The sequence below is a fragment of the Haliotis asinina genome, chromosome 10 (assembly GCF_037392515.1).
Source record: "Haliotis asinina isolate JCU_RB_2024 chromosome 10, JCU_Hal_asi_v2, whole genome shotgun sequence".
In the NCBI taxonomy this organism is placed as follows: domain Eukaryota; kingdom Metazoa; phylum Mollusca; class Gastropoda; order Lepetellida; family Haliotidae; genus Haliotis; species Haliotis asinina.
The window spans coordinates 42845519-42856862 of record NC_090289.1 but is presented as its reverse complement, the minus strand read 5'-3'; the positions used below and the strand labels follow the sequence as shown (position 1 = coordinate 42856862).

The 11344-nt window shown below is 40.5% G+C and overlaps 1 protein-coding gene across 1 annotated transcript; it reads right to left on the bottom strand.

Moving 5' to 3' along the window:
* Nucleotides 1-1690: 1690 nt before the first annotated feature.
* LOC137299094 (uncharacterized) lies at nucleotides 1691-10489 on the bottom strand. The gene is made up of 4 exons (XM_067831593.1): nucleotides 10201-10489; nucleotides 7966-8066; nucleotides 7172-7411; nucleotides 1691-3924 (listed from the first exon to the last, which is right to left on the bottom strand). The coding sequence occupies exons 1-4, from the start codon at nucleotides 10251-10253 to the stop codon at nucleotides 3908-3910; spliced, it is 411 nt and encodes a 136-aa protein (XP_067687694.1). The 5' UTR covers nucleotides 10254-10489; the 3' UTR covers nucleotides 1691-3907.
* Nucleotides 10490-11344: the final 855 nt, after the last annotated feature.

Here is an 11344-nt window from a genome sequence, read left to right as displayed (position 1 = left end):
GCCTGCGTGGCTTGAGAAGCACGCAAATACTGGATTGTGTCCACAAGAATCAGCGGACCAAGGGGGGTAATTCTGTGTTTCAATGTCGTCATGTTTGAAGTGTTGCTTCTAAAATAGAGAGAAGAGAAAAAAGAGAAGACATTTATCACAAACATAAGACGCTGGAGGTGACTAACCAACGATTGACATACTATGTAGCAGTCCTTGGTGGCAAGTATTGTTTAGGCAACAAGCTAGTCCTTAAATCTGAAACCAGATCTGTTAGTTTGTAGTTTAACGCCCCAGTCTGTACTATTCCAGATATATGGTAGTGGTGTGTAAATAATGGACTCTGGACCTACGATCCAATGATCCACATCAGGACCATAATAAAGTGATCAACGTGATGAGCATCGATCTATGCAGTTAGGATTTATCACTCTAGCCTTAACACACGATGCCGTTAGTCGCCCCTTACGACAAACATTGGTTGCCTGAAGACCAATTCTGTGAAAGACACAGACAATGCTTACTTTATTTTGTTGATCAATATTTTTTTTCTAATTATTTCTAATTCGAGGCCGACGAATATTTATACTGGTATCGCAGGGTCGGGGATGGTCAAGTGGTGAAAGGGTTCACTGTTGTTGCACTGTCGCCATCTCCAGGACAAGAATGATAAAAGAACCTTTCAGGGAGGTTTTTCAGATAGGCAAGGTGACAACTCGACATTTTCCGAGGCCATACTTTACGTACTTGCAGCTTATATTGATCCCTGGTTATCTTTTAAAACCAAACTAAAAGCAATGATCAGTAATTAGAAAGAAATACACTCAAGACTCCATCACAGTCACAAAAACTGCAAACGCGCCAACACATGTCCTATAGCTATACAGATAAAAACCAACATTCGCGTATGAAGTGCAAGTACGTAAACATTGTCCTACGTAAACATTGTCCTAAGTGGCATGATGAAGCAGAGTAATACATTGGCTTAACCATATAACTGCTTAAGACACCCACGACATTATTAAGGCGTAATTAACATAATAACACTGAATGACTAAGTCTGCTGTCACAATCTAACCCCTCAACCCCAGTCACTAAAACCCCTCCCCCATCTATGTGTCAAAAAATGTTGCCGGCTTTATTTCATAGGAACTGAAAATAAGTGAGGAATTTGAAAAGGCGAATAATCATTTCTGTACGTGGTCACAATATCAGGTGAAGTTAAGGAATGACAGGGTGGGTGACCAGCAGCTTGACTCCTGAGAGTTTCTAGGACTTCAGTCCTGCCCCACAACGCAGCACACGACACATGTGGTCTCACCTTAGGGAAGTGAGTTTGTTCACTATTGCTTCTGTTCACCCAGCAGGAAATGGGTACCCGGTGGGATGAGTCATATGGTTATAACATTCTAGCGCCTAACAGGCAGCTGGGGTTATCCGGGGTAATAATATGCCTGCTTTGACTTTAGCACTATGAGCATTCATATGGCGCAAAATAAATGCACATATTATTTATTATTGTTTACGTGTGCTTTGAAGTTTTGAATCTATTAACGCCGTATGATCAGCCTATGATGTGAATAGTATCCAATAGGTGGATATGTTAAAGCAAATGGTTCTAGGGTATTTCCTGACTAACTTCCATCTATTCATTTCGAAACAGGTGATAACATGAGTGGTAAAGGTTTTCAAAGGCACCTCAACATGACACTGGCAAAACTTTTAATAGAAACTTCGAAGTCACATTGACCGTAGACGAAAAGTACACGCCCTGTATAGAGTCAACAACATACAACAGCGTTCTTAATACACTAAAACGTCTGTCGAATTACACCTGAAGGTGTAAGAATAAAATCTGTGTTAACCTTTACATTTAGTGCTGCACTGATCTCACGGTGCGGCCCAAGTACATCGGAGACAGTTGTCACACGATGCGCGGAAGGTCATAATAAGCCTAAGGGTAAATCATTGCAAGAGATTAGCCTATAAATAAGCGTCTTTAAATGTGTCTCCGAGTTCTAATGAAACAGTTGTAGTGTTGTAATGCAGTGTCCTGATCGCTGTCTGGGATGTTTGCCACCGATGGGAGTTAAAGTGCAAGTCAGTGTCTTCTCCCAGAGACTGGGCCATAGCAGTTGACACACTAACGCAGTGAGGTCTTTGAAGGGTCGAACCTTTGACCGATGTGTCCCACATTGTGTTCTAGGTCTCCGACGCTTTTCTCCACCCATGAGTTATTCCTCTAAATGTCTGCGTGTATCTAGGCTTCGAGGATAAACGGAGAGACAAAAGGAACGATACATTTAAGAAGTTATTAAGACGAAACAGTTAATCCAAACATGGAATAGAAACGTTTCTAGGTTAAAAGGATTCACCGAAACGATACATAAGTAAGGTCCAAAACGCAACAACACGTGCGATACATCTATCAAATATATCGCTGTCTATAACCATCTAAGTCACCAACACGCTGGTTTATACACGTACGTTTGTGATTAATATTTGGAGATTGTGAGTGAGTGAGTGAATTGAGTTTTACGTCGCACTCAGCAATATTCCAGCTATTTGGCGGGGTCTGTTAATAATCGAGTCTGGACCAAACAATCCAGTGATCAACAACATGAGCATCGATCTGCCCAATTGGGAACAAGTGACATATGTCAACCAACCAAGTCAGCGAGCCTGACCATCCGATCCCGTTAGTCGCCATTTACGACAAGCATAGTCGTCTTTTATGGCAAGCATGGGTTGCAGAAGGCCTATTCTACTCCGAACCCATTTGGTACTTCGTGGTAGTCATTCTTCATCTCCAATTACATTGAATCACGTGTGACATTTAATCCGAACTCGACATCCTACGTACACACCATCATTTCGTTTACGGTCACATTGTAACGTTGGTACGCTGTCACATGGGAAAGATATGTCTCTTATGCTATCCAGTGACAAGTTCGAGCACGTTACTGCCATATCATATATGTGTACATTGTTCCTTGAAAAGTTCAACATACGTATGTCAGGATTATCTACCCCCATATATCTGCCTCAGATGTGTAGATCGATGCTCATGAAGTCAGACCGCCATCACGTAAGTAAAGTATTGCCAAGAGAGGAGTTAAACAACAACGAATCATACAAACTCCCAATTCAAGTCAATTTAAAACTGTGAAAAACATTTAACTTGTAATCAATCTTGTACATTTTTTCTCGATTTAGAAGCAGTTCAAGCTGGCTTGGCTGAGATATTTTAGGAAAGAATTCCCCGTAACGAGAGATATCGTACAATTTCAATTGGAAGACGGGTTTCATCATCTTCAGGTGTCTGCAGCGTGTGGTCAGTTAAACCACAGATATAGCCATACATGTGATACTCTCCTTTCGCTTCAGACAGAACTTTGATTTTCTTCTCTCTAAATTCTTACACAATTTTTAACACAAACGAGCAGGACTTTATATCACAGCGACCGTGACTATATTCAAATCTATAATAGGTGGTCGTCATATGCTGAAATACAAAAAAAAAAACCAAAATATTATTGCTTTACTGTAAGCCAGTGGTTTTCATCGAGCATCACAGCAAGTGCGTGATGTTTTTCACGAAGTCTGATTCGAAACGTGCATTTCCACTTCTGTCCATTTGAGATGATATTCAGGAAAGACACACTGTGCAATCTTGAATGTTAACTTGCCAATGGGTTTCCTCCTGCGTGTTGTTGGCATGCGCAACATTGGTGTGACAATACCAATATACTACTCACAAGTCTCGAACTTCCACAAATGATTGCCAACACCATGCGATTTGTTTTTGAGGGTTGTCTGCCTGTGTTAAAGAGACGCGCAAGTACCTTTTTCAACTGCCACATGCCTTGACTTCGTGTGTGAGTATATTACTGTGACCACAATTGTTCCAAGATGAGTCTCACTTTACCTTTTGATCTGTAATAATAACAAAAGAAAATTTCAACATGATAATTTTTAAATTTCATGAAATCGCAACATAAGCCCTTGACATAGCTGGAATATTGCTGAGTGCGGCGCAAAACTAAACTCAGTCTCTCATTCACTTATACGCAACATGAACGATAAGTGTGCTTGATTTTCGTGAATTTCGAAATCTGAAATTTACGCTTGTGAGGTGGCTGGATGTGGATCGCAGGCTGGTTTACAGAAAGATTAGTGTGGATTAGGACGGGGGTCATGCTTTTTCATGTTTAGGCAATTGAAATTACATTTTGCTTCAGCTGTTAGAAGAGAAAATACACACAAAAAATTAACACATATCTCAAAATGGATAATCCGTGTAGAATTAGTGTACGCGGTGTCAATCACTTGTCTGAACTTGCATGGAACTTTACTGTCATACCCCAGGTGGAATTAATGATGAATACGCTGATGAAAGATGAAGGATCCAAGAAACGCAAGACTAAAATATACCCAGGGAAGTTAAAGATAGTCACGGTGATTAAGTTTAATGTTGATTAATCATATAAAAATTTAACGCTTTGCAGTAATGACAATTTATAATTACGTAACATATGTCATATTTGGGATTGCACTTTCTTAGTAAAGTACAAATTTTAGTACTTTTTTGGTTGTATCCCATCCGGTATTCCAACCCGCACCCTCAGAGTCCGGCACCTAATCGCCAGCACCCAAAATCAGCCGTCTAGCCGGCTCAGCCACCGCGACTCCTAATTTCAATAACTAGAAATGTCTGAAGCGCTCGTAGAATCTCCAAAACATGCTCGCAAATCGCCCGAGAAATTGGAACGAGAAGTGCCATGTAAACAACCGCATGTGCGTGAATTGGAATCTCTCATCATCCACGGCATTACCCTTATTGAAAACATCACATGAGACAAAACACCGTTTTTTCCCCATTTGTCATCAGCCACATAGGAGAAAACAACAATTATCTGGTTGACTGCACGGATAATCCCCTGCCTATTGCCTCTTAATAGAAATAGGAACGATTCATAACATTCATAGCAGAACAGAGCTCTGTTACATTCGGGCCGATATCATCAATATACCAGGTACAAATGACAATAAATAGCAAAATAACAATTTGCAAGATATATTTACAAAATTCACAGTAATGAAGTAAGGGGATAACTATTAAAGTGTGGGATGTAAAATAATTTTCAAATTGAAACTGAGATTTCAAAAGGGAATATGTTTGACTTTGTTTGGAATTTACCCCCTATGAGTTCCAGATTTGATTAGCATTGGCATTTAAAATTGAATGAGCCGTATTTATTATCTAGGACTATGAAACGGGAGACTTTGATGGTCATACATAGCTTAGAGATTAACATTATTCTCTATACATGGAATCCAGCTTCAACTTTGAATACGTTCATTGAAAATTATAAGTAATAGATAAACAGAGTGAAGAAAAACGTCGATGAATTAATAAATGATTTTGACCAAAAAGTTAACATATGATTTTTATCGTACACAGAAAGTGGGACGCTAAATACTTCTCAATAAAGCATACACATTGGGGCACGTTTCTTTACAGGGAATAATTTTCTCATAAAACATGTATGTTGTAGTAGCGTGTTGACAGTCAAGACAATCGATCATGAATAACTCCAAGCTATTGATACACTATAACCGATTTCCTTAGGTTCAACTAACTGCCTGAAATATCCAAATGGGACATTTCCATTCATATGGGAGTTCCCCTAAATAATCCCTCGTCGGGTGTCTGGCAGTCGGGATGTCTAACAAATAGGAGTGAACCGCTGCGTTCTTTGTACTTTCGATAAGATGATATATTATATTGTTCGTGATTTTCTAAACGTAATGCCAAAAACGATTTAAGAATTGATTATTATTCCTGTCAAAGCACCACTACCATTGCACGCGTTCTGACTGGTCTTTGGTATTTTTGCACATAACATGCATCCAGACTGGAACGCGTCTTCATTGGGATAACGGGAAGCCAGCTGTGACAAATGTGTCAGATGTCTCACCCCTGACCTCTTTTAGTGAATGATGCAGTCATAAAATCTGCCGTTTTGACCTGATGCTTCAGATTGACATGACAATCAAAATAACAGTTACATACCCAGCATATTAGCTTGAGAACAAAGGGCGGAAATGAGAATATTATAGATGCAGTATGCTGGACTATCACTGAACTATATGAAAGACCAGTGTGTTAGTATGGGAAACAGGGTCATAAAACGCAGCAAAACATCAGCTCCACAATACAAATATGTAAACAACCTGGGCCCTTATTCTCGAAACGTTCGTAGCCCTAAGAATCCTTAACTTTGAACGTAGCCAATGTGTTAAGAATGAGTTTGAGTTCGCAGGGCTAGGAGCGTTTCGAGAATACCTAGCCTGTTCTGTATACACTTATAACGGGATTAAACGATATCAACTCACCTGGATTGTTTACCACAAATCCAGTTGCAAATGAGTTCGCTGCAAATACCTATAAACACCTACCACTGCCCACTCATGCTAGGGGCGATGGGGGTAGTTTAGTGGTTAAAGCGTTTGCTGTCACGGCGAAGACCCGGGGTCGATTCCCCACATGGTTGTGTACAATGTGTAATGCCCATTTCTGACACTGTTGGAACTACGCTAAAAGCCGCGTAAATCCGAACCCACTCATTACCGTGAACGTGTTTAGTGATTGAAACACTCATAAAATATATGTCAGATTCAGATGAAATACAGTCAGACGTCTCAACAATCTTATCAAAGGGACGTGAACCAATCAATGTCAATGTCAAAATTATGATATGGGTAAGAATAGCAAGTAGCGTTCATAGAAACACCCAGGAAACCCCAGTGAACTTATGATGACCAATGTATAATCCCCTGGATAACCAATAGCACACGTTGTGTGACTTTCATCACACCCCGGTTGACCTCTGCGACCGGTCATTTGTCACCGGCCAAGGCTGTTATGGAGTTGTCATCAAAAGGTAATGCTCATATATCATAATAGCAAAAGGAACGCAATATTCGAAAAAAATGATATCTCATAAAAGTAAGCGTTCATGTTTATGTCTTCTACTTAGAAACTTGACAAAAAACCAGAGTTGCCGGGATTTTTGCTGTTCAGTGTATTTGGGGATGTTCATTTCCTGATGTAACAATTGTTGATTGCTATATTCGAAAACTGAACTTTGATGCCGACTTGCGTCTCCGTTTATCTTACCTACGACATCGTTGTCATCGTTACTTGGTGGAGCTGTAACGTCAGGGTGATCGTCCCTGCCAACGTCATCTCTAACATCGCTCGGCGGGGTGACGTCGGGGTGGTCGATGCGGCCGACTAAGTCTGAAGCATCTATCATAAGTTTACCGTCGTTGTAGTGTTGTTGCATGATGACGCTGGCAAAGAACGTCAAATCCTTCCCCTTCTGATGGCTTCTGTGGATCTCAATGACAATGTGCTCTGAAAGGAGCATGCACATGAGTGAGGGAGGGAGGTTCCAACAATACCAGGAATACCTCAGATGGACTTACGACATTCATTGTACCCATGTAGGGAATCAAACGCGGGCCATCGCCGCTCCTATCATACAAGCTCAAGAAGACAGAACTGTCAGAATAAATCTGAAAATCTACACTTCCGATAACGTGTGCTGGCATAGCTCCAAACCCCAAAGTTGGCGGACTTTTAACTGCCGTCAAGTAAATCTGGTTTCAAATGCGCTTTTAGCTATGTTTTTGTAGTCAATGCAATGTGGGGAATCGGACCCGGATTGTGACGAGCGAACGCTTTAACCGCCAAACTACCCGACCTTGCCCGAGTGCAATCATAGCAGATTTTGAAAAACATGATTCTGAAGGATCCGGCCTTCTCATATTATCTCGACCAACAACACATTGTTCGCATGCTACTTCACCACAGTTCAGCAATGTGATTACTTCTAATTTAAAAGATCTGGCTCGAAATGTTTCCATTTCCGAGTACACGTCAAAAGTAAAACGGTATAAGTGTTGCACCTTGTTTGCATAGATACCAGACAAAACACGTTATCCAGAGAATGACCAGTACAAACAGCGTCTTCACCCCCGTGTTCATATCGCCTGGGCGGTGCGTGTATCTGAAATCAGCATCGTGACGTCAGCAATGTTCGATCATGTTAATTCATCTTTTAATGTGTTATCGTTATGTTTATACCATTTCTGGTGTTCCCCGCCGTGATATTGCCGGAACAATAGTGACTTAAAACCCAGACTCACTCACATTCAAATATATGTTTATACACGTAATATTGAGCTGTATACACGGTATTCCTAAGAGCATATTTATTAAACAAGCTAAACATTTTTAGCATGACTTCCTGTATCCCGTGGTTACATCTTAAACCCTAGCCCCTGCAGCAGGTGTCGCCGTAAACTTCACTTCCGAGAGACACTGTGATTTGGTATTGACTGGCTCGACGGCCAACTGAGACACAAAGAGAGAGACAAATGCATATGCGACTTAACTTTGTGCTTACAGGGTTGAGGACAAATATACAAAAATCTGTATTGAATATCATCCGAATAAAGAATTTGTTCACGCATATAGTTTGTCTTTATCTAATTCACCAACTTCTACACATGCTACTCAAAAATGTTACAAAAATTGTAACACGATACTGATTTGCTACGATTCTCAATTGTTAAACTTGATATATTCGAAGCAGGTTTGGAGTAAACTTGAAAATACAAATGATGAGAACTAGGGGGAAATGTGACAACACATTGATAATTGAGAAAGAAGAAAAATTCTCCCTTGCGCGCGCGACATGGGCTTATCTTAAAGAACATTTGCGAAAGAGAACGTTCATAATAGGTGTCACAAATCAGGGAATTACAAATCCTAAACACCCCACTTTATCGAACACACTTCACCAACATCTGTCACAAGTCGTAACGACGGCTGATAGCAACATATTGCTGATTTCAGGTGTATATTCACCATGGTTATTCTTGATTTGCGTTCCATCATAAGTGACAACAACAGCTGACTATAACAAACGGTTGACTTCATGTATATATTGAACATGGTAATTCTTGACTTCAACTCCGCACAACTGTTGACTATAACGTACCACTGGTTTCACAGATACTGGTCGGGTTTACTCTAGATATTCATCAATTATATCTTACTTTTTAGACAAGACATGACGAAATGCCCTGTGTAATAGACGTCTTCAATATAAAGCATAGCGATGATGAAATTTCAATTCAGCCGAAATTTGATAGTCTTTGATATTACGTATGAGTAAAAAACATCGGGGTTCATACTTTTTCATACGATGCCCTAAGGCAAAATATCACTTTGTCATGGTGACGTGACGTCATGAACAATACCTTGACGTCACGTTTCTTCTATGACGTTGCGTTCTACATGTGGCGATGGCGGGTAGCCGTCCTATGTTTGGAAGTAGTTGTGGGTTTATTTTCCGCAGACTGACGACTTCAGTAATAAATAGAACATTATATTTGTGCCCATATCATGCTATGTATACGGCACTTGTGTCCAAATATCGGTATATCCCTCGTTCTCGCTCGGGAAACACCAACATTTAGGCACTCCTGTCGTAAACATTGTAGGACATGGACACTCATATACTGTAGAGATACTGCCGTTTGATCAAGGATATGTATTTCTATATGCAGTGCCCCAACCGGAAGGTTGTTTGCTGAAGGTGATTTGTACTCATCTTGTAAACATTGAGTTCGTATCAACATATAAATAGTGTTTACGGGATAACAGCATGATTATTGTTTGGGTCTTTGTTTACAATGTCGATTAGCGGATTATCCAGATTGTGTAAAGGCTGCCGTCATACACCATCTTTGCAGGTGCGACGTTTACCAACGAACCGTGCAGCCAAACAACCAGACAAACAACCATACAACCAAACAACCACACAACCAAATAACTAAACACGACCAGCCAAATAACCACACAACCACCAAAAATCAAAATAAACAATCATACAACCACACAACTAAATAACCAAATATGACCATCCAAAAAAGCACACAACCAGTCAAACAACAAAATAACAATCATACAACCAAGAAGCAAATCAACCACGTAGCCAAACGACCAGACAACCACCCAAACAAACAACCACACAACCAAATAAACCAAACACACAAATAACCAACCAAAACACCACATAACCACCAACAAAAGGGTAATACTATTTAAAAACAATAGCGTTAGACTTAACTCACCCAGTGATGTGTACACATAGAGACATCCTACAAGGCTGCACCTCCCACGTCATCTGTTGGCCGTTATCTGTTGATATCAAAGATAAACATATTAAACAGCTCAAGGTAGTCCATCCGTGTGTCGAGACAGGCAATATAACAAGACCGGGGCGATCTTCAAACAGGACGACAAGCTGTGACCGGGTCACTGTCTCCTGTATCGCACGACTGTCATGCTCGGCGACAATATGTCATGCACACCGTCTCACGACGATGTTGGCCGTCGCCTGACAGCAAGGTTACATTGTATGTGGCTAGTAAAGTGTCTGGACATATTTCCGCATCGTTAGAAGTAAACATGCAGATGCTTAGCTGAAGGATATGAGCTGGTCGTGTGTACGATTGATGTTAACTTGCCTAACTTGTTTTACCTGCCTCAATGGTTGGGTTGAAATAATGCGGTTAATTTGAACAGGATAAGTAAAACCTTTTGCGTCACTTGGTTGTCCGTCCAATCACTTGATTGTCCGGTCGATGCGTAATCACTAACAGGTGTATGTCGTATGGAATGAGAAGAATCGTTGTACTGCCTCAGGCAACAAACCCTAGTTTATTATATAGTCAGTTTGAGTGAGAAACGGACCTATGAATTGCAAATTTTATCATTGCATAAAATTCTCAATCATTTACATACAGCCACGTATAGCTGGAATATTGTTATTACACAACAAACCAACCAACTATATGTTTGAGATGGCAAGTGCGTTAGGTAGGTCAGAACACTTGGTGTTCTCTCACGGATTTCCAGAGATTCATCCAGAGCATTTTCACCTCTGTTTTACCTTTTGTCAGAACTGGTGTTTTGTCAGAGTAGTGTTTCGGCAGATGATCGAGTGTGATTACTGTCTAGCATTGAGGTTACATACTGCTCCAAATTAACATTGATCTCTCAATGCAAGAACCCCACAGTGTTCCAGTAACATCTGCTCGTGTATCAGAGAGTGTGTTCCTTCACTGAAATTGTTTCTTTATACTAATTTAGTCTGCAGAAAGTATTCCAAGGGAACAGCTTTTACTAAATACATTTGCTCGTTTTACATTTACATTCCACAAGGAACTGATTATCGTTGACACCTGTGTGCGGAAGAGAGAGACGATTGAATAT

Coding starts and splice junctions, on each gene's coding strand:
- LOC137299094 (XM_067831593.1), bottom strand. CDS start 10,253: ATGACGTGGGAGGTGCAGCCTTGTAGGATGTCTCTATGTGTACACATC. Junction 8,067..10,200: donor CTATGTGTACACATCACTGG/GTGAGTTAAGTC, acceptor TGCTGATTTCAG/ATACACGCACCGCCCAGGCG. Junction 7,412..7,965: donor CTGGTATCTATGCAAACAAG/GTGCAACACTTA, acceptor TGCTCCTTTCAG/AGCACATTGTCATTGAGATC.